The sequence below is a fragment of the Apaloderma vittatum genome, unplaced genomic scaffold (assembly GCF_000703405.1).
Source record: "Apaloderma vittatum isolate BGI_N311 unplaced genomic scaffold, ASM70340v1 scaffold7016, whole genome shotgun sequence".
NCBI classification, from domain to species: domain Eukaryota; kingdom Metazoa; phylum Chordata; class Aves; order Trogoniformes; family Trogonidae; genus Apaloderma; species Apaloderma vittatum.
Genome location: NW_009724324.1, coordinates 39687 through 60758, shown reverse-complemented (window position 1 = coordinate 60758; position 21072 = coordinate 39687). Strand labels below are relative to the sequence as shown.

At 36.9% G+C, this 21072-nt stretch overlaps 1 protein-coding gene across 1 annotated transcript; it reads left to right on the top strand.

Moving 5' to 3' along the window:
- Positions 1-2644: 2644 nt before the first annotated feature.
- On the top strand, positions 2645-19403 carry MTMR6 (myotubularin related protein 6; the record flags this gene model as incomplete). Its single annotated transcript, XM_009872420.1, has 13 exons — positions 2645-2761; positions 4708-4870; positions 5890-6047; positions 6738-6866; positions 7903-8037; positions 9161-9293; positions 13114-13223; positions 13737-13862; positions 15007-15056; positions 15822-16022; positions 16733-16867; positions 16951-17077; positions 18943-19403. Coding segments are annotated over 13 exons (1848 nt in total), but the record flags the coding sequence as incomplete, so codon positions are not given.
- Between the last annotated feature and the right edge of the window lie 1669 nt (positions 19404-21072).

Below are 21072 nucleotides of genomic sequence, written 5' to 3'. Positions count from 1 at the left end.
AGAATATATACTTAAATAGCAACAAATGATGAAACCCAGTTCGCAATATGTCATAAGTGGCATGAAATTACAAATAAGAATATTGTAGTTTTGCAGTGAAGCTTTAGAACTGAAGCATCCTTAAAATATTTCAAAGGAAAATGTAGTGGAAAAGACTGGAATTTTTTCAGTCAAGCATATATAATCAGAGTCAAATACGTTTTAGTGAAAATACTGATTAGTTTTCTACTAGAGATGGAAAGTTTTGGTTATGTTGAATTTGCAAGACAGGTACTTAAATGGGGAAGGGAAAGCTACTTTTAATTTCAGTGAAGTCATACAAATTTGTAATAAAGTAATCTTGAAATAATATACTGTAATTGTTTTTGTCTTGGTTTAAGAGTTCTAACTTAATTCTTTAGCTTTTTTAATGAAAGATGTCAGAGGTGTAGGTTCAGACTTCCTTTCTGTTCCAATTGGGCTCCTATGTTGAAACACTCCTTTGTTGTTTTTGCCTGTAACCTGTAAATCGTAGTTTCAGTAAACTGTCTGATGCCTCTTTGGCTCTATATTATTGAGGTAGCTGGTCAAATTCTTACTAGTTTAAAAACTCACTAATTTATTAGTGCTAGCTACTGTCAAAATATAATTTCCGATACTTAAATATTCTCTATTTAAATAATATCTACCTAAATAATCTCTGTTTACAAACATACTAAAACTCCATAGCAGTCTTCAGTCTCTTAGTCTTGTGAACACACTCTCTTCAAAAGCTATGACCAATATGTTTTTCATAACTAAGGGTTTGCCAAACTTCACAATTAAAAAGTAAAAAAAACCAACCAAACATATCTATCTGAGTACGCATTAAAGCTGGTTTGAGTGAAGTTTTAATGAACGTGTTCTCTGTGGAGATTGTATCTAAATTGTTTCAGTTGTCTTTAAGAAAAGTATGTTTAGAACTTAGCTTTCAGAATTCTTGAAACTTTACATATGTGAGAGAAAGCTGGAGCACTAATCCCCTGTCCTCATCTGACATAGAAGCACAGCTCTGAGAATAGCTGCCTTGTTTCATGGAGGAGAATGGAACTTTGCATGCCTGGATTTTGTGGTGTTTTTTTTTACTGGAACAAAACAGGAGCAGTTTCTGTGCACTTCTCAATTTGCTGGGAAGGTGCAGTGCCAGTACTTGAGCAGTTACTGGTGCAGAACTGCCCAAAATGAATTCTGCATTTTGACTGTGCTATATTGATTTATACTACTCTGTACCTGAGCACTGATACTTTGCTGGTGACAGCTTAATGTATTTTGAGGTGCTGATGCATGTAGCTTCTATTTGTTTTGCTTTTTAAACTGAAATCTAGAATGTCATTGTAGTGCTGGCTTTTAGTAGATATTTGTACTTCCTCCGTTCTGTTTTGTATGTGTTTTCTAACTTTTGAAAACAAAATTACGTTGCCCTTGATTGTAAGAAATACTTGAACTGAAAAAGCAAGTTTTTAGTGTCTTATGTGCTTTTAGTAGATAAATAACTTTGTATGTATGAATTAAAAATGGCTTAACATCAGAACAGTAGATGTGAGCTCTCCCAGTCACCTCATCTGGGTGCTAGTCTTGCTGGTGTGAAAAGTTTTGGACTTCTGCCGTGTATTTCATGGCAGTAGCAGCAAACCTCAGGCATGAGAGCTTTAACTTGGCATTAATGAGACAGTGCTGCCAAGAAATAGAGGAATGCATGGAGATAAGCCTTTTGCCACACTTCTTTCCTGTTGCTGCAGACAAAGAATCATGTAATGTTTGCTTCAAATAGAGCAAACTGTGGAGCCCGTGAGGTTGTGAGCAGCAGATAAAATGCAGGCTATCAAGAAATCACTTTCTTTTGAAATGTTTTCCATAGGATTGAGATAACAATGTTGATGGAATAACAAGAGGAGAAATCTGCTGTTGCAAGACTCAGGCTTGAAATAGCAGGTTCAAATGCCAGCAGAGTCTTTGAATTTCTATGAGGTTATTATAATTAATAGTATAATGCTTGCATTTCATTAGAATTTATTTTGACTGTGAGACAAGGTTACGATGATCTAGATTTTTAATGTTGAGAATTATAGAAAAAGAACAAAATAACTAAAATTGAAGGCAGGAGGACATAGTCTTTATGGCTTTGCGTCTGCAGATAGCCAGCAAAGCGTGTTGCTGAAATCAGCTGTTAGTGCACTGCTTCCTCAACAGGAAGTTGTTACTCTGTGTTTGCTCTGTTTTGGGGAAGCAGTCTAAAATCTCAGTCGTTAATAATTTTTAATTATTTTTTTTTTTTTGAAAACTTGATACCCTGGTTTGTTTTACTAGTAAGTAACCATAGTAGTTTTGTATGTGAAGTAAGTATTCTGATGAGGCCAGCATTGTGCCTTTGTTACACACTTCTGTACTGAAACGAATGTTTTAACTCATCAGTCTTCTCAAAGCTCATATGACAACTTGTGTGTTCTTAATAGCTTGGCCTAAATGGCTTTACGTGTGCCGTGTTATGCTTTCTGCCATTTTCAAAATTATTGTACAAACTGACAAAGTCTTTGTGAAGTTAAGATGCTGTGTTCTGAAAAAAAAACCAAAACAACAAACCAACTAAACCAAAATTTTGTTCCCCTTCCCCTTTTGTTCCTTACAGGTAGAACAAGTGAAATTACTAGATAGATTCAGCACGAGCAATAAGTCGCTGACGGGAACTCTGTACCTTACAGCAACTCATCTGTTATTCATAGATTCAAGCCAGAGAGAGACGTGGGTAAGGACTATGGGTGCTTGCAGCTCAAAACTGTAGGTTCTTCGAATGCATTTGTTATTCCTGACCTAAGGTTGATTTTTTTTCTTTTTCTTTCTTCTAACTAAATGTTCATCTAAGGTGTAAGTTATCCCCCACAGTCTGCTTGTTCATGGTATCGTAACAAGTTAGTGATTTTCAGATTGTATTCATGCATGACGCTGCTGCAGTTGAAATTGGGTAATGTTGAAAATGTTCACTTCAAGCTGCTGTAATTTCTTCTGTAGCCTTTGCTTGTGTTCCTGAGTGAATGTGTGGTAGTTTTCTTTTAAACAACTGACTTCCACTGCAGTTCAGAGGCAGGAGTGGGAGACTGCTGGATAGTTTAATCATCAGTTTTAAAATTTCTCTGTTAACTTACCTTATATTTAGATCCTGCCTAGGTTAAATCAGACAGCAAAATCCAAAGATCTAGGCTTCGGTGAAATATTGAAAATCACATGCCCTTCTTTAGAGTGGTAAGCAGCTGCTTCTTCCTAAGTGTTTGTCTCCTGCAGTAAAAGAATTCAGAAGGGGCTGCAGCTTCTTGGTGACTGCTGCCAATGCTGTGCAATCAAAGCTGGCAAGTACAGTAATTCCCATTAGTTTTTCTGCTCAATGCCCTGGTGGCACATGTGGATGTCAAGTTCTGGCTTCCAGTGTAGCCCAGCTCCCCAAGTTCAGTGCCTTAAGCCTATCATCCTTCAGGATGAAACCTCATTTCCCTGGGTGTGTTTAGTTTTGGGTTTTTTTTGTTTTGTTTTTGGTTTGGTTTTTTTTCTGTGGGTATATTAGCTGCAGAGCTTTTTTTTCTGGGTTACCCTTAATCCTGTATCCTCATTATCTCGATGACTCAGGGTGCTTTCAAGAAAAGTTATTTTCCTGTGATTTATTTTTGGATACAATGTACAACTTTGTACAAACTAAACTGTTACCTTTTCATACAAAATGGCTTATTGGAGAGAATGTGATTCATAGGTATTACTTGTATCTCCCTGCGCACTATGTTAAAAGGTTTTCTTTTGGGGAAATTGAGCTTACACTTCAAGTATTGTATTTCTGTGATGATAATGCAAGTACTAGGCATGATTATGATGATGTCTCCAAGATACAGTCTCTTTGTAAATGCGTATTTGGCAGTGCAGTTATCAGATGCCTGTCTGTTTCTGATCAGTATTTAAGAGGAGATTATTTCTTCAGTGAGCTAATTGAGGTAATGTATCTGTGGTTTTCTTCACAAGGTTGAACAGCTGTTACTTTCCCATATATTTTCCTAAATTTTATGTAGCTTCACTACAGATAAATCTATGGAGAGGTTTTGTATATTCATTACTGTGACAGTCTTCTGTTAAAATGGTTGAAAGACATTTAGCTGAGAGACATGTCTATGTAACACAGTGGGTAGTATAGGAGATTTTTTTTTTTTTTTTTTTTTATCTCTTGTTTGTTCTATGGATGTTAAACACTGGAATTTGAAAATCTTCAGCATCTTCTCTATCTTTTATACATTCCCTAGCTTGCTTTATTTTGCCTGAAAATTATGAAATATGTTCTGGTATGACCCTAAAAAGAAAATAAAAATATATATCTATATATATCTCCTGTTTGGACCTTAGCTAATTAGATCCGTGCTTGTCAGCAACTGCGGTGGAGTTTTACTTCTCAGTTTTGCGTTTAGAAGGATATTTACCGTTCTTTAAACATTAGGTAACATGTCAAAATATGATGGAAGAGGTTAATTAAGTTTGACAAATTATGGTATCCTGACCAAAATGTCAGTCTTGGGTTTCTTCTAAATAGAAATGATTGACAAATTTAGTCAAAATCCATATTCAGCATCATTTGATGTGTCTTATACCTGCTCTTGTGAATAGTATGCTGTTTGCATTTTTCATCAGTGTGCTTATGCTGCGAGTTCTTGTGTGCTACAGATACTACATCATCACATTGCTACAGTGGAAAAGCTTCCCCTGACTACTTCTGGCTGCCCTCTTGTCATCCAGTGCAAGAACTTCAGGATAGTTCATTTTGTTGTTCCCAGAGAGAGAGATTGTCATGACATTTATAACTCTTTGCTTCAGCTATCAAGAACAGGTAATACTTCTAATGATAAAAGACGGCAGTAATTGCATGGATTGCTAGTTGGTAGAGGGGAGGGTGGAAATCCATGGTGCTTTTTTTTTTTTTTTTGAAAAAAAATCCCCCACAAAAACCCAAACCCACTTGCATTATGTAGAAGTCTTAAGTGGGTTTGGTGCATAGAAATTGTAATGATTAAGTATTAATCTGCATATAAATTCAGAAGATGTATTGTCTAGCTTTTGTAGGTCACCGATATTCAGTAACAGAATGTGAGATTCCTATAGTTTTTGCATTTCTAGTGTTATCCCTGAAATTGTGACTATAAGTGCATATAGTCTCTTATTTCATCTGTTCCACGGATAAAATGCTACTAAGCAAATACTGACGTGTTACTGATTTCGTGCAGTTTCAGAAATAAAACTTAAGTTTTGGTGCTAAAATAGCACTACCAATTCAGCTTTACAAGAGCCTTCTGTCACCTAGTATGGTCTTTTGTATTTTCTGCTTTGTGTTTAGAACAATGCAAAACATCATTGTCTGTGATATGTGAATCATGTATTAGGAAAACCAGAATATTGTGAAACCTTCTTTGCTTTAAAGGAAACCTTAAAACTTATTGTTTTTAAGGGTCAGTAAAAGTAAAATTCTGTTCTTACCACCAGAAGTTGCTTGATCTTTTAGCTCTTGAGAAGTCTTCTAATAATTCTACCTTTTGTCTTGTTTAATTTTGTCAATCTTCATTTTGTGACTTGTGCTTTGCTTTCGTGGCTTTAGAAGTGTCCCTGCTGAGACAGGTCGAGCACACTGAAGAAAGCTCTCATAACCTTTGTTTAAGGTTGTTGTCAGTTAACTTTATGATAAGTGAAGGATAAATATTTCAAGTATCTATTTAATCTTGCTTCTGAGAAGCTTGAAGCCTGAAACATTCTCTGCTGTTTGGGCAATTTCAAGACCTGTCAACTCTGCTACCTTTCTTCACTTGGACTTTTTTGGGAACAACTCATTACATCACGTTTTTCTTTGCCTTTTAGCAAAATATGAAGAATTGTATGCCTTTTCCTATAATCCAAAACAAAATGAATCTGAGCAAGTCAAAGGTTGGCAGCTTATTGATCTAGCAGATGAATATAAGAGAATGGGAGTGCCAAATGCTTACTGGCAATTGTCCGATGCAAATCGTGATTATAAGGCAAGTGTTGTGACGGGAAACATGTTTTGCTTTGAGTCTTTCTGATTTATCCTCTGACACTAGTCCTATAGGAAACAGTCTAATACTATGAAATCACTTGGTTTGCAATATCAGAAAAAACTTGCAGGTGGAATTAACTCCTTAATCGATGTGCAGTCTCCCAACTTTCTAATTGAAGTTTTTTCCAAGGTGTCGTTAAGAGAATGCGTGTGCATGGATGCGTGTGTTCTTTGGGAGTGTTTCGAGTCTACTGACCTGCTTTAAGCCCAGCCCCAGCAGTTTTGGTGCTCTGCAGCTTTGTTACCTCTCTTAACTACTTTAGCATCTTCTTTTTGGTAACAATGGCTGTGGTGGTGCAGCTGATTCACAGATTAGGTTTCATCTTACTTTGTAGTCTGCAAATACAAAAAAAGTGAAGGAAGTAATTTAAGTATTTTACTTAAAATACATTCTGAATATTTGTATTCTTGAGAGGTGGGTATAGCAGTGCTTGGTTGTATAACTTGGTTACCAGTTTGTACTTCTTTATCCATTGCTTGTCTCCTCTTCTGAGCTGTTCACATATAGCGACACGTTAGTGTTCATCTTTTTTCTTATTTCACCTAACATCTCTGAAACTGGTTGCAGTAAAACTAGTACAGGCTTTGTGCCTTGTACATTAAATTGTTCTTGTGTGTCTGTCTCTTTCAGATTTGTGAAACCTATCCTAGAGAACTTTATGTTCCTAGAACGGCAAGCAAGCCCATAATTGTTGGTAGTTCCAAGTTCAGAAGCAAAGGAAGATTCCCAGTGTTGTCATATTATCATAAAAATAAAGAGGTATAGTGTCTTCCTCTTAATGCAAATGTACTGAAAATTATTTCACAACACATGTCAGTAGTTCAGGGTAGGTAAGGAGGTGAGTACAGTAACTTCTGTGAGAATGGTATAACTCATGATTACCTTAAATACAGCTGACACTAGTGATGTCTAACAGGATGCTGAATTAAGTTAAGCCATTTTAAAAGAAATCCTTATAGCTTGATAATCAGCTGAATCTCTTAAAGCTTTAAAACTAACCTTAAGATATCTGAAGATAGCTCTTTGTCAAGCGATTTGTCTTCCTTGATATATCAAAAATAAAATCCTGAGGTCAAAATGGGGGCTGAAAAAAACCCACCAGAAGAATAGGGCTCATTCTTTAAGGAGGAATTTGCAAGATAAAAACAACTAAAGGATGAGAAATAAGATTTTACAGGGTTTGGTAGAGAGTGCTGTGAAGCAGCTTCTACTGGTCTCAGATGGGGGATGTCTTTGAAGGGAGAGAATATTGTCATCTTGCCGTTTTTGAAGAATTTAGGAAGGATGAATGTTAAGTTACTACATTTGAAGATAATTACTATTTGGAAGGTGCACCTGATGCCTTCTGAAATACAGTGTCACCAAAAATGACATGTTGAAAATTACATCAGATGATAACATATTGTACTTGGAATAATAAAATCGTACTTGCGGTAGTAAAACCAACCATAGTTCATTTCATACTGGGAGAGTAGCTTTCTTTCCTAAAGTGTATTTTTTTCCAGCCTTTTTTAATTTCCATACTTGGGGAAAGTCTATTAGGTAAACTGGCACCTCGCCCATGTAAATGAGCCTGAAAAAACCAGTTTTAATAAACCTTTAAAGCGGTGTGTACTGTGATGGTCTGCAAGCGATGTGCTTAAAAAGTTGAAATGCTTGAACTTTTTCTCAGTTTAGTGCTGTTACCTGCTGAATGAAACAAATTGAAGCCACTTGTTTCTCTTTAGAATTGTGCCAAGCATTTCAGCTAAAGGTATTAAACTGATGCTAACTTACTCTTTGTTTTGTACGGTAGGCTGCAATTTGCAGATGCAGTCAACCTCTCTCAGGTTTCAGTGCCAGGTGCCTGGAAGATGAACACATGTTGCAAGCCATCAGTAAAGCAAATCCTTCAAATCGCTACATGTATGTCATGGACACCAGGCCAAAGGTACTGCTTCAGGTTCTACAAACTAGCCTCTCTTTCTGAACATTAGAGTACAGGGATACAGTGTAATTCTGAAAAATTTGGAGCTACGTATGACTCCATGGGCAAAAATGTTCCTTAAAAGTAAGGTTAGGCCTCTATATTCAGGTGTTTAATTACTTTTTTTCTGAAAGTCAAACACCTCTTGGGTCTCAGCTAGACTTCACTGTGAACTTTTGGGGGGAGATGCATTTGAAAAGATACTTATAAATAAGAAGTGAGTAGTTGAGTGGGATACAAGTCATTGTCATTGTTATAAATTAAGTTAATGGAATAGTGAGCTGTACTGGAATTTCTTTTAGAATGGGAAGGAGTACTGTGTTGGCTGAAAACTGCTCTTTCTGTCTTAGCCAAAAAGAAGCAGAACAAACACTGTTGTAGCATTCTAAGGTCATACTTCATCCGTGTCTAATTAAATTGCATTATGATAGGGTTTTGACCTGTGTGGGTAACTTTCACTTTAGACCACCTGCTTTTGAATTGGTATTCATTTCAATGAAGTATCTTAACACAGGAGCTGGAAAACAAGGATGTGAAGTGAAAATCTTATGCTGTAGGATCTGCACTGATTTTCATCAGGGTTTGGCAGTAAGTTTGATCTGACAGACTGAAACTGAGCCATCTGTGGCTTTTTTATAGTTGTAGTTTTTATAACTGCAGCAATTTATTAGTTTCCTATCCCCAAAATTGAGGTTTTTAGGATGCCTGGAATGTGCACATATGGTTAAGTCTGGATCTTACTCTGTCCTTTTTAGGTTAATTGCTTTGTAATGTCTCTGTAAAGTAATGTTTAGAAATAAGTAAAGGTTTGTTGATGGGATTATGGAGGAGAGGAAAGAAATTATTAAATGCATTATTCAGATATGTTTGCTCTAAATACATTGCTTTTTATCTACTGTGCCTTTCTTAAATGATTTCAAGTTGTTTTGCCACAAACTGTTAATTTATTAGAATCTGTTTATAGTTTGTGCTCGTGTGTTCTTTTCCACCCTGGTGTATTCCATTGAAATGACATGACTTTTGTTTCTTAACTGGAGATTTTTATTGCGAGTACTGTTCTTCAGGATTTTTATTTTGCCTTCTTAAGCTTAATGCAATGGCAAACAGAGCTGCCGGGAAGGGCTACGAGAATGAAGACAACTACTCTAACATTAGGTTCCAGTTTGTTGGCATTGAAAATATCCATGTGATGAGATCCAGCTTACAAAAACTTCTGGAAGGTATGTTCTAACTGTGCTGTAATAGTAATGAATTACCTTAAACCTTTACCTTTAAACTGTAAGCAAAATGAGTGGAGTTATTTTGAAGAAAATTATCTGAGTGGCACATATGTCTTTGGTGAACTTGATTAGTATGTCTGTGGCTTGTGGGAAGGACTTCTGTTTTTCCACACCTACATACATGTATATACCTATGTGTGCTTTCCAGTCATAGAGTTTTATGCTTGAATGGAAGGCTATTTTGATGAAGACACTGTGGCTTCATTGATCAAGGAATCTTTTGGACTCGTAGTGTAGTCTTACCTCACTCTTATTGAGCCTGTATCTGCTGCTAACATATTTTTCAGGCACTCTGCCTGAAGTACTGCTGGGCTTCAATAATATGTCTTTTTGTGATTATTCCTGCATGTACTTCGTTGAAGGCAAAGACGAGCAGCATGAGCTCAAACTTCAGTTTTTAAGTTTGGGATAATCCCTCTCTCTGTCTTGCTAATATCTTCTTCAGTTCCAGAAAACTAGCTAATAAATCTTGATTTTTTTTAATTTATTTTTAAGAGGCTTGTTCTTGTGTAGTAATGTCTGATGCAGAAGTTTTTGCATCACACAGCTAAACTTCAGACTTTTTATTGCTCCCATTTTTCTCAGCATCCTATATCTTGTACCAAATATCCTTCAGTAGCTTTCATTAAGGATCAAATATGTTTTAGTTTTTCCTTGTGTGGATTTGTTTATTTAAACTTGATTGAAACAAAATCATGTGTAATGTCTGTAGTTACGCTCCAGATCAGGTTTTGGGGTAAATGGACACAGTCATTCTACCTCAGTTCAGGCTGTATAATTCCCTAGAGTTTTACTGAATGCCAGTCTAGAAGTGGAAGCATCTTTTTTTAGAGGTAGAAATGAGCATTATAATTTAGGGAGGTATGCGGTAATTTACTTTTCAGACCCCTGTAGCGTTGTGCTATCAGTGGGGTAATCATGAAGGAAATGCTGTGAAAATGGTTCATAGCTTAAAACAAGGAAAATGCCATTTAACTTCTGCCTGCCAGCTTCCCCTGGATGTGCTGAACTGAATGTTCTCAAATCAAGAATGTGATACCAGTGCCCCTGTTCTTTCAAGAGCCATTGTAACTGGGACTGTCCTCGGTTTTATTTATAACAAACAACTGCTGTTCGTTCTGCAGCGTGTATCCAGCTCCTAGGCTCTTTGTCTTCCTAATGTCCTTCAGAATCTAATGGTTCCATCTGCAGAATGTGAGACACAATCCTTCCCAACATCCTTTTGTAATGGAACTAAAGGGATTTAGAGTCTATCCATCATCTTGGATTCAAATGTTATTTAAATACCTTGCATGCAGAGAGACGTAACTCTTCTAAAATAGTTTTCTTCAGTGTGGACACGATGACTCTGCTCACCTGATGGGCAGACTGCCCATCTGTCGAATACTAAGGGAAGGATCTTCACATAGACTAAATTTGTGGCTGTGGTGTTAAAGACCAATTTTTTTGTATTTAAAAACATATTACATGTCAGAGAAGACCGAACTCTGACAGGCAAAAAGGTTTTGTGTACATTAAGAAATGGCATTTCTGCAGGAAATATTTGAAGAAAAGGCTCAATAATAGCTGCTGTGATCTGCTGCATATATTTTGATGCTGGAAGTGTATTAACTAAGAGGGTTTTGATGGGTTATGTGGAGTGTGTGTGTGGGTGAGTGGGGTTGTTTGGGTTGGTTTGTTGTTAAAAACAAACACTTCTGCCCTTAGCCCACTGTGTTAGTTTTAGTCACTTGAACTGCTGCCTGAGGGGGTGCTAGTAGTGTGTATAAGGACAATCAAGCAATGGAACAGTGATGTTTTGGAGCTCACATGTGTGCAGGGCATGAGTTTATGATGGGATCCCTGCAGCCAAAACTACTTTGAATGATTGTTACTGTGAAGCAGCTAAATATCTTGGTGGGTACCATAAATCATCTTTGACCCATTTAGGGACCACCAGGACTAGAAATTTGTTGGTTTTTTCAGCATGTAAGTGTCAAAACAATGCAATTTCTTTAATTCATCACTAAGTAGTATAAAAATGTCTGTCTTAATCCACAGAAAGGGGAAGTAGTTCTTTGGGGTTACTGTATGTGTTCTTAGCTCTGCCTTGGTTTACAAAATATAGCAATCTAGCTAGAAGGGAGCAATAGCAGTGCTGAAATATTTCTACCAGCCTGAAATCAGTGATCAAAAGCAGATTTTGACAGCAGTATCCAGGTGAGAACAAACTGACGACTGGAAGCCTGTTTATTTTCTAGCTGAAAGTCTGTGCTTTCAATAATAAGCTATAGAATGCAGGGATAAGCAGCCGTGAATGGCACCTCTAGACATTGCCTTGTCTGTCCAGTCCCTTCCCTGCAGATGCCCGAATTTCCAGATACCTGAATATTTTTAGTTTCTTTCATTTACCGTAGAGTGGTGGACCTGTTTGCATACTGTTGTGATTCAATACGTGTATGGAACAACTGGTGTAGAGAATGTGACATAGCTGAAAGTATCAGGTAGTAGGCTTTAGAAAAGGTGCGGTGATAGTTATGTGGAAGCCTGTCTTTGTTACAGCAGTCAGCAGCAACGGGCACCGTGACTCTTCCTGAGCCATGGGGAGCACACTAAAACTTGTATGGCTGAAAGCTGATAAACCTAGTACACGTACAGGAAGGCGCTGTGAGGCAGTGGTTTAGGAGTTTATAGCCTTTGTTACTTCAGGGGCCTTGATTGAACATGAAACTGCGTCACAGAGTGACTTGGTGAATTTTGTTCTCTACTTTCCCTCCTGACTCACTTCCCCTCTATAGTCAGAGATAAAGATTATTTTGCAGCTGCTGTATGAGTATTCCCACAGATGGCTTCAGCCTGCAGAGCCTTTATATTTTCATTTGGGGCCCACTAGCTTAGAATCACAGAATCATATAGTTTGGAAAAGACCTTTAAGATCATCAAAACCAACTATTAAGCTTGGTAGAAGCTAAGTTTTGGCTATTACGAGGACAGATATTTTTATAGATGGCAACCCCGCATATCTTCTCTTAGAACTGTACACAGCTGACACTATACTAACCAGAGAATATTTCTTATTGCCAGAAGCTTGTAATGTTTGGACAGTAATGTAACTGCAAGTTGCCATTCAAAATCATATAAGAACCGGGTGAGTTTGTAAGCATCTGTGTGAGAAACTTGCAGTCTGCCTCTACATCTCTTGCTGTTATGCTGCAAGGCAGATTTCCTTAAATTTGAGTTCTCCCCTGCCCTCTCAATCAGCATTATTATTACAGGATCAAAGTATACTAGGGAAGAGTGGTAGAGATTGGAGTCAGAATTTGCAGCAAGTCAAGTCTGGAGGTAGACAAAATCTCAATAGTTTTCAGTTCATCACTGTGTCCTTGTACTGCACTTTCTTCTCCACTCTGCCTAAGAGAATATAATGAAACTCTGGCAGTCTGACTACTCTGGACTAATTCCTGGCTAATTACTACTAGTAGCTGTAATTTTTAAGTGTTTCTTGGCTTGTGGTGTTTGTGTTGCCTTCCTTAGTAAAGCTAAAGCTCCCTGTTGGGGATAACAGTTGCATTTACTTTGAATGTTACTTTGTCAAAAAGACACATGGATGGAGAACACTTTGTAGTACTCCCTCTCAACTACTTGAGTGGTAGTTTCCTAAAAGATATCCTATCAATTTACACAGGGCATTACAAACAATATACAATTATACCCTACAATGGACCGAGAAGAATTGGTGGCTGCAACTGCTTAAAGCTTTCTAACTCTTTGTTTCTTTCAGTCAGTGGCACGAAGGGTTTGTCTGTCAATGACTTTTTGTCTGGTTTGGAGAATTCTGGATGGTTGCGTCATATCAAAGCTGTGTTGGATGCTGCTGTCTTCCTAGTTAAGGTAACTTGTGTGCTGCTTCTTTGTTTGATGGCAGCTGGACTTGCTACCAGGCAAAATTATACTTAATATGCAGGGTGTGAAATTCAAAAAACAAATGGGCATCTTCAGTGGTGTGTTTGGTTTATTTTTATTTTTTTTTAACCTCTTTGGTCTGTAATGTGTAGTCTACTTCTTTCTTAGTACACATTGCAGGGCTTTTTTATAAGTATAGTTTAACAAGTGATAGAAAGAAAACTGGGAAATACTGTAGCTATTGTTGTTGTCTTGTGTAAAGGTGTAGTGGAATTTTTTCTTTATAAGGATGTGGGTTTTTTTAAATTCTTCCATGGAGAGAAATTCCTGGCTTTTCTGATAATATCAAATCCTTGCTTCATAATAAACATTTTCATGGCTTTGTTAAATGAAATGATCTCTGCTGTGAGTTTGGGATAAACATAGCTTTTCTATTTATTTACTGAACTTTGACTGCTGTCTAGAATAGAATATTCACTAAAGAACAACTGTGTTTTGCAGGCAGTAGCGGTTGAGAGTGCGAGCGTGTTGGTGCACTGCTCCGATGGCTGGGATAGGACTTCCCAAGTTTGTTCCCTTGGAGCTCTCTTACTAGACTCCTATTACAGAACGATCAAAGGATTCATGGTAAGCTAGCAGTTGGGTTGTTGAGTTGTTCCTTGGTAAATATAGGATATAACATTTCTGAGTGTAAACAAACCGATGCTTGCTTTTTTTTGTACTTGGAAACACAAGATTTGCAATATACTGATAATATATTTATTTTGGAAATATTTTGCTACTTGGAAGAACCATTTAAGATCTCAAGAACTGAAATACGAATAGTGGATTGCTTTAGGCACCTTTCAGAAATGTTGCAATGATTGCCTTTTGCATCCAAAAAAAGCCCCTTATTTATGATTTCAAAGTGCTTACGTGAGCGAGTAGATGTACAAAACTATAGCAGTACTGTGCTTTTTTCGCTTATCCCCAATTAACATTATTAGAGTCTAAAAATGACAACTCCTCCAGTGACAGAGACCTGAAGATATTTAAACAATCTAAATTTCTTCACCTTTCTATAGAAAGGAAGAGGAATTTTGGTATGATTATTCCAAATTTGAGTAGGAAAATCACAGTTCTCTGCAGTGGCAACACAAGGTGCTATGGTGAACTCCTGTAAGATAGTACATAAAAGTAGTTCCATGTATTGGTTAGGACTACCTGCCACCAGTATTCCAAGGAACAAAAGTGAAATTGAGGGGAAGCAATTTCATCTTTTTGTTTAGTCTTCACTATAAATTTGATTTCTGGGAAAGCTTCTGCAATAGGCAGGCAGTCTTTGTGTTCCTTTTGGTGCTTGATACCATGACTGAAGTGATAAAACAAGCTGGTGTTGATATTAACAAACTTTGTTAAATGTTACGAAGATTATATTGTGTAATTGTATGAAAACTGTGATCGTAGGAATGCAATAGTAGATTTATTTTTTTTTGTGCTTTGCAACTTTTTTGCAAGTTGGTTGAAAATCTGTTCATGAAGTCATACATTGCCTAAAGCAAGCCTGGCTGAACAGCAGTTACCTGATTGTCAGCCCGCTAGACTTTTACTAGTTTCAGAATTGTGCTTCGGGAATCTCTTGAGAAAGATTTCCGAGAAAACAAAGGAACTATGAAGTGACAAATAGTTGCTCCAACTTTAAAATACAATTTATCAATGCTCTGTGGTGTTAATGCTATAGATGTAAGGTTAAGTAACACTTTATGTGAGATGTTTGGTTTTTACCCTTCAGGTCTTGATAGAGAAAGATTGGATCTCTTTTGGGCACAAGTTCTCTGACAGGTAATTCACTCTTACACTACAGTAAAATGTATACAGTGAACTGAAGTATTTTTAAAAATGAAAGACAACTTGTGGATGTTAAACTACTGCAGTGTTGCTAGGAACTTTGCAATGAGTAAGCTATTTTCAGTAGAGAGTGCACTTTGTGTGTTGCTATTTATTCAAATGCCTATTGGATAATTGATTTATATTATAGAAATAAATTTCTAGTGCTACTGGTGCCTCACTCCCAGATCTTAACTGCAGCTACATTTGCATGCACGCATGGACTGTGCAAAACCAACCTAAAGCTATGTCTCGGCTGTTTAGGCAATATAAAATGGTTTTAAGATCTTTAAAAATGAGTTTGCATTTATGTTTACTTTTAATCATGAAGTCATACCTACCTTTAGAAGTCCTGTATGTGAAGGGTTTTGTTTTTCTCTTGATCTGCCTATCATCAGCTATGACAATAACCTTGCTGCTATTTATTGCTTATTAATTTGCTTTTAGCTGGTGTCCTCCAAATGCTATGGAAGTAATAGACACAAAGGAACTTAACTGTCTTATGTTGTTCTTCTGACATGTGATTACTTAAAAGTCAGAAAAATAAGTTAAATATAGACTCATTTCTATTCAAAAACTGCCCCAGTTCTCAAAGTTAGGTGCTTAATCTTCAGACTAAAGCTAGTGACAAATTAATGTGCTGTCATTTAAAAACAAGTGCAACTAAAACTTTATTTCTAACTTAAATGGTTTTCTACCTGTTCATGGCATCTTTTTCAGGTGTTGTCAGTTGGATGGTGATCCTAAAGAGATCTCACCAGTGTTCACCCAGTTTTTAGAAAGTGTGTGGAATCTGACTGAGCAGTTTCCACAAGCTTTTGAGTACAATGAAGCTTTCCTCCTTCAAATCCATGAACATGTCCACTCATGCCAGTTTGGTAACTTCCTTGGAAACTGCCAAAAAGAGCGAGAAGAACTAAAGTAAGCAGACATTGTAAGGTGTCTTTTGTTTATTCTGGCAGACTAAGATCTCTCGTGCATCTTCTTTGTTTTAGAATCTGAATAGAAATAGAGATAGGATTGATAATACTGAAAGTGATGTTGAACTGCATCAGGGAACAGCAGTGATTCTCGTGCTTTTGCACACTGAAGACAGTCTTTCTAATTCTGGGAGAAAAATCCCAGGTTTGTTTTTCATAGGGAAATCCAAATGTTCTCCCTCTTTTTTTTTTTTTTTTTTTTTTTTTTTCCCCCTCCCTGAAAAGAGGTCATTTTAATTTTGGACGTATCACTTTATTCCCTCCCTTATTCTGTTTTTAGTTAACCTTTAAATTCTTGCTTTTTTGAGACTGATTACTGTCAGAAGTATTAATAGGATGTCTCCTAATGCTTTCAGCAGAAGACTTTGGTAAAATTTTCATTGGTTCATCTTTGTCTCAAATTGTATTTTAAAAGCATTTATTGCAACTAAGCAAAACTTGCACAGCGTAAGCAGTAGTACTTCTAAAACTGATAGTTCTATCCAATATTACCGGATGCCAGGAAGAAGCTGATTTTACTAAGAGCTTTTATTTCAAGACTTTTAAGTATTTCTGGTAACTTTTTCTTACTGAAAATGTTAAGATTAAGTTGAACAGCTTCTGGATTTTGCTTGCAGTCTGTGTCTTTACTTAATCTCTTCTTGGTTTAAGATTAAAAGAGAAGACGTATTCCTTGTGGCCATTCCTTCTGGATGAACAAAAGAAATATAAGAATCCTCTGTATAATCCAGACTTTTCTCCAGAACTAACTCTTTTGGAGCCTAATACAGTATCATTCAATTTTAAGTAAGTTATTTTAAAATAGATAGAGTATGTCTTATTCAGTTTTCTTTTTGTCCTGCGTAGTTAAAACCATCTGCTTCATGCAGGTTTTGGAGAAATATGTACCATCAGTTTGATCGAAGTATGCATCCCAGGCAGTCTGTTTTCAATCTTATAATGAACATGAGTGAACAAAATAAACAACTGGAGGAAGACATTAAAGAACTGGAAGCTGTAAGTGTTACAAAATAAGTGTATGTGCTTGTGACTTGTTCTTCAAATTCACATTTATAGTCTCTAATAATAATGCTGGCTTTCACATGAATGTCACTACTATATGGCTTAGCACTTATTCTATGTAGTGCTGACTTTGACTTTCACTGTTTGCTTCTATGCTGAATGCCAGACTATGCAGCAAATGTTTTGCTTATGCACAATTTATTTTGCTTTACTGAAGAACCTGCATTATGTAAAAGTGCTCCTACTATCAAAGCTTTTCTGAAAATGACTTAATGTAGGTTGAATTAATGTAAAACTTGGATAACAAGGTACCCATCATAGCTCCAGCTGTGTTGCTAAACTGAGGAGACTGAAAATGTTTTATTTCCATTGTAGCTACTAAAATGGAAGCAGTAAGTATTGTCCTTCTTTTAACTTCATATACAGGTGCATGCTGTTGTTAAGTCACGATAATTATGGGGCATATACATTGTAATGCTTATGTGAAAACAAGGCTAAATCCAAAGATCTGACTTACAGAAATTACTTCTACCAGGTGCTTCAGTAAACAGTCAGGAAAGACTGAACAGTGTATCTCCTTTTATTCTCCTATGACCTAATTAGTAGCTTTTTATTGATAGTCCATTAAAGTCAGTTAAGGTGCTGAAATTTCAGAATAATACTTTTTAAGAAACACAAAAGTTTTCTAACTATCAGTTTTACCATTTCTGGCCACATAAATTAGTAACACAATTCCTATATGTAGTATTAGGGGGCAAGGGAAGAAGTGCAGCTTCTCTAGGAGGTAAGATTTTTATTACATTGATTCTACTGTAATGTAATGAATGCAGGTCACTTAAACTGTTTCAAATCTTAATCGTATATTTAAAAGCTTTTGTACAATTGAAACCACAAGATGAAAGCTCAAGATGAAGGAAACTGAAGAATAAGCAAGGTGTAAAGTGAAGTCTCTGTTTTGCATTTTTTGGAATCTTGTTTCAAGGTGTTAACTTCACCCACATTAACCCGCGTTTCTCACTTCAGTGATGAAGAGATGTAATTGTTTGAAATCTTGATGTAGACTTTCCTGCTGTTGTTTCTGTCTTCAAAAAATTGATGTCAAGGAATACCAAAGTCTTCTGGGCCCAGTCACAATTTTAATAGAGCACAAACACATCAACAACAAAATCAGTTCAGTTAACTAGTTCAAGCTACCAGTTATTGTGTGAGATAGTTTTGTTTTTTTTAAATTTAAACAACAAAAAAATGCAAACAAAACGTCCAACCTTTAATCCAAATCTTCCTTCTTTTCTTGCTTTAGCGCTTACAGGATGGGCTCTTTCCTCTAGTCCTGCTTTCTAGTTGACATCTTGTAGTGTATTTCTGCATTTGAACCAACTATACTGACATTTTTCAGATGTAAAGGAAAAGTCTATTTTAGGAAGGGCATAAGGGCTTGGGTATGAAATTGCTCTTTATCTTTGAGACTCGTGGTCTGCTGTAAATTCCCTGCTTGCTAGTAGCACCAAGGTGCCTCTTCCTCTGCCTGTACTCCAGAAAGTACTTACTTCCATCTTGATAGCAACCAAGCAAGGGACAATCCCTGAAGCACCTCTCCTTCTCTACAGGTACTGACAGGCAAGCTTTCTGCCCTCTGCCCTGCTGCAAATTTTAAGCATCTGCTGTAAACTCTGGGGAAGAATTTCAGCTCCAGTGGCCTAACACTTAATAATACTGTTAGGTATCTAACCTAAGTGTGTAAGAGAGTTCTGCAGATGCAGAGCTGGCCAGTAAAAGAAGCGGGTTCACTTGCTTTCAAAGTAGAGTATTATCAGTAAAGCAGTCATGCTCGCTGTTAGTAACTATTCTCTATATTTCAGAAAATAAAGCAGAGAAACGGGCAGCCAAATGCAGTCCCTGAGAAGGAACATCAGAACTCTGCTCCTCCTGCACCCGTGGCACTGAAGACCCCCTCACCGTGCTTCAAGAAGGAGCAGCCGCTGATCCCTGTGAGCGATGCTGTGAGAACTATAGAGGGCAGCAACGCCGCGGACAATCGCTACAGCGAGTTCGTGGAAGAGTTCTCGAAAGCCGAGCCCGGAGTTGTCAGCTTGGAGTACGGAGTGGCCAGGATGACCTGCTAGTTAAAATCTGGAGTTGTGCTCCTCTTCTAGACTGATAAAGAGATTGATTCTTTTGATGATGGGTCTGTGCTGCATGACCAAAACATGATTTGTGTATCGGCAGGTTTGGTTAACATAGCCTAGAGCAGCATGCTAGTTGTCAAGTGTTTGCTGTTCTTTTAAGAAGAAGAGAAAGTGTAGTTGTGTTTTAAAAGGAATAAGGACATTTGGTAAGTAGTGACTAAAAATCAAGGAACGATAGGTCTTTGGACTTAAGTCAGTTTGCACTAAATTGATTGAAGCAGTAATATTACTTTATTCAGCATAGGAGAACACAGGTCGTTGTTCACAGGTTGATTTTATTTGGGCTAGAAAACTTGAACTTTGTATTTTAGGAACTGAAGCTACATGTATATATTGCATATGATATGAATATATATACACCCTTGTTTAATGTCACCAGTACGAATTTTCAGTGTATTAAGTGCCATGGAAAAGTACAATATATTTCAAATCACAAACAGTTGGCCTTAAACCTGTCAGATCAGTGATATTATCCTTACCATTGCAGTCTGCCTGGCTCTGTTTACATTGTGTTTGCTCAAGTTATTACTTCCTTAACAACAGAACTGAATATAAGGAATGAAGCATGCCTAAGCTGGCGCAGCCTTTTGGCAAATAGCTACATGGACGTTAACTTACCACTGAAGACTGGTCCTTCTTCCAGTTCCTCTGTTGTTTAAAATATAATAGATAGGCTTGACTTTCTTCTCTGGCAGCTCAGTGTATTGAGCATCATTGAAGGTACAGATTGTGTCTGACCTTAAATGTTTTGATTTGTGGCAAGGTATCTGTGTACAATAAAAAGAGTGAAATATGTCATGTAAGGAAGCAAAACTTAGCCTATAACTGAATTGTCAAGTTCATTCAGGATGTTTACTATGTGCTGTGCTGTTGTTCAAGATGCAAAAATGGAAGCAAAAGTTTTGGAAGTGTGGTCTGCAAACGTTGTTCCCAAGTACAAAACAGTCATTCTTGTGTCCAAAGCTCATGAAAAACTGTGTGCCTCCTAAATCTTTCCTTAGAAGAAAATCTTAGTTTTTACTGAAACTCCCTTTTCATCTTGTAAAAAGTGTTCCAACCTCTGCATATTTTGAATAATTTCAGTATAGTCTGGAGATGTTTATGTAATTGGAGAGAGGACAAAAACTTCCTCTACCAGGATGCAGTAGAGATCATGGGACGTAAGAGAAAAGGGAGATTTTACAGTTTGTAAACTTAGTTATGTATCTATAATCTTCTAGTAAGGGAGATTTTTGCTGGAGATTGTCCATATTCCATTTTCTGAGCAGATAACAATAAGGAAGAAAAATGCTGGTGCCCAGTTCTTAGAGGTATAACTTTCGGTATTAAGATCTGTAAGTGTCATGTTAGATTAATACTACTTACTTTTTATCTCTGGATTTAAATAATTTCTGGCTACAAGTGAAAATGAGTTTATTCTTATCCTAATCTCCAAAGTCTGTTTTTTGTTAAAATTACTAGTGTGCCACACACAATTTGACATAATTGGCAGCGTTTTCCTCTACACCATATTGGATCCAGGACTCATTAATAAGGCCGGTATAGGTCATGATCAAATTGCACTGTGAAGCTTTCTGGGAGAAATTAACTGTGACTCCTCTATTTGAGTATTAATTCACCCATTACACTGATTTATTTTTTTTTTAAAAGTCTAGAACTGTAAATAAAGGTTCATAAGTATTTTTTGCTCCCAAAGATATGAACACAGTGTCATCTTTAAAGTACATTATCCAGTTGTTTAAATATGTTTAGAATTTCTCCACTACAGGTTTTGATAGTTTCACGTTTGCACAGTGGTGCCTT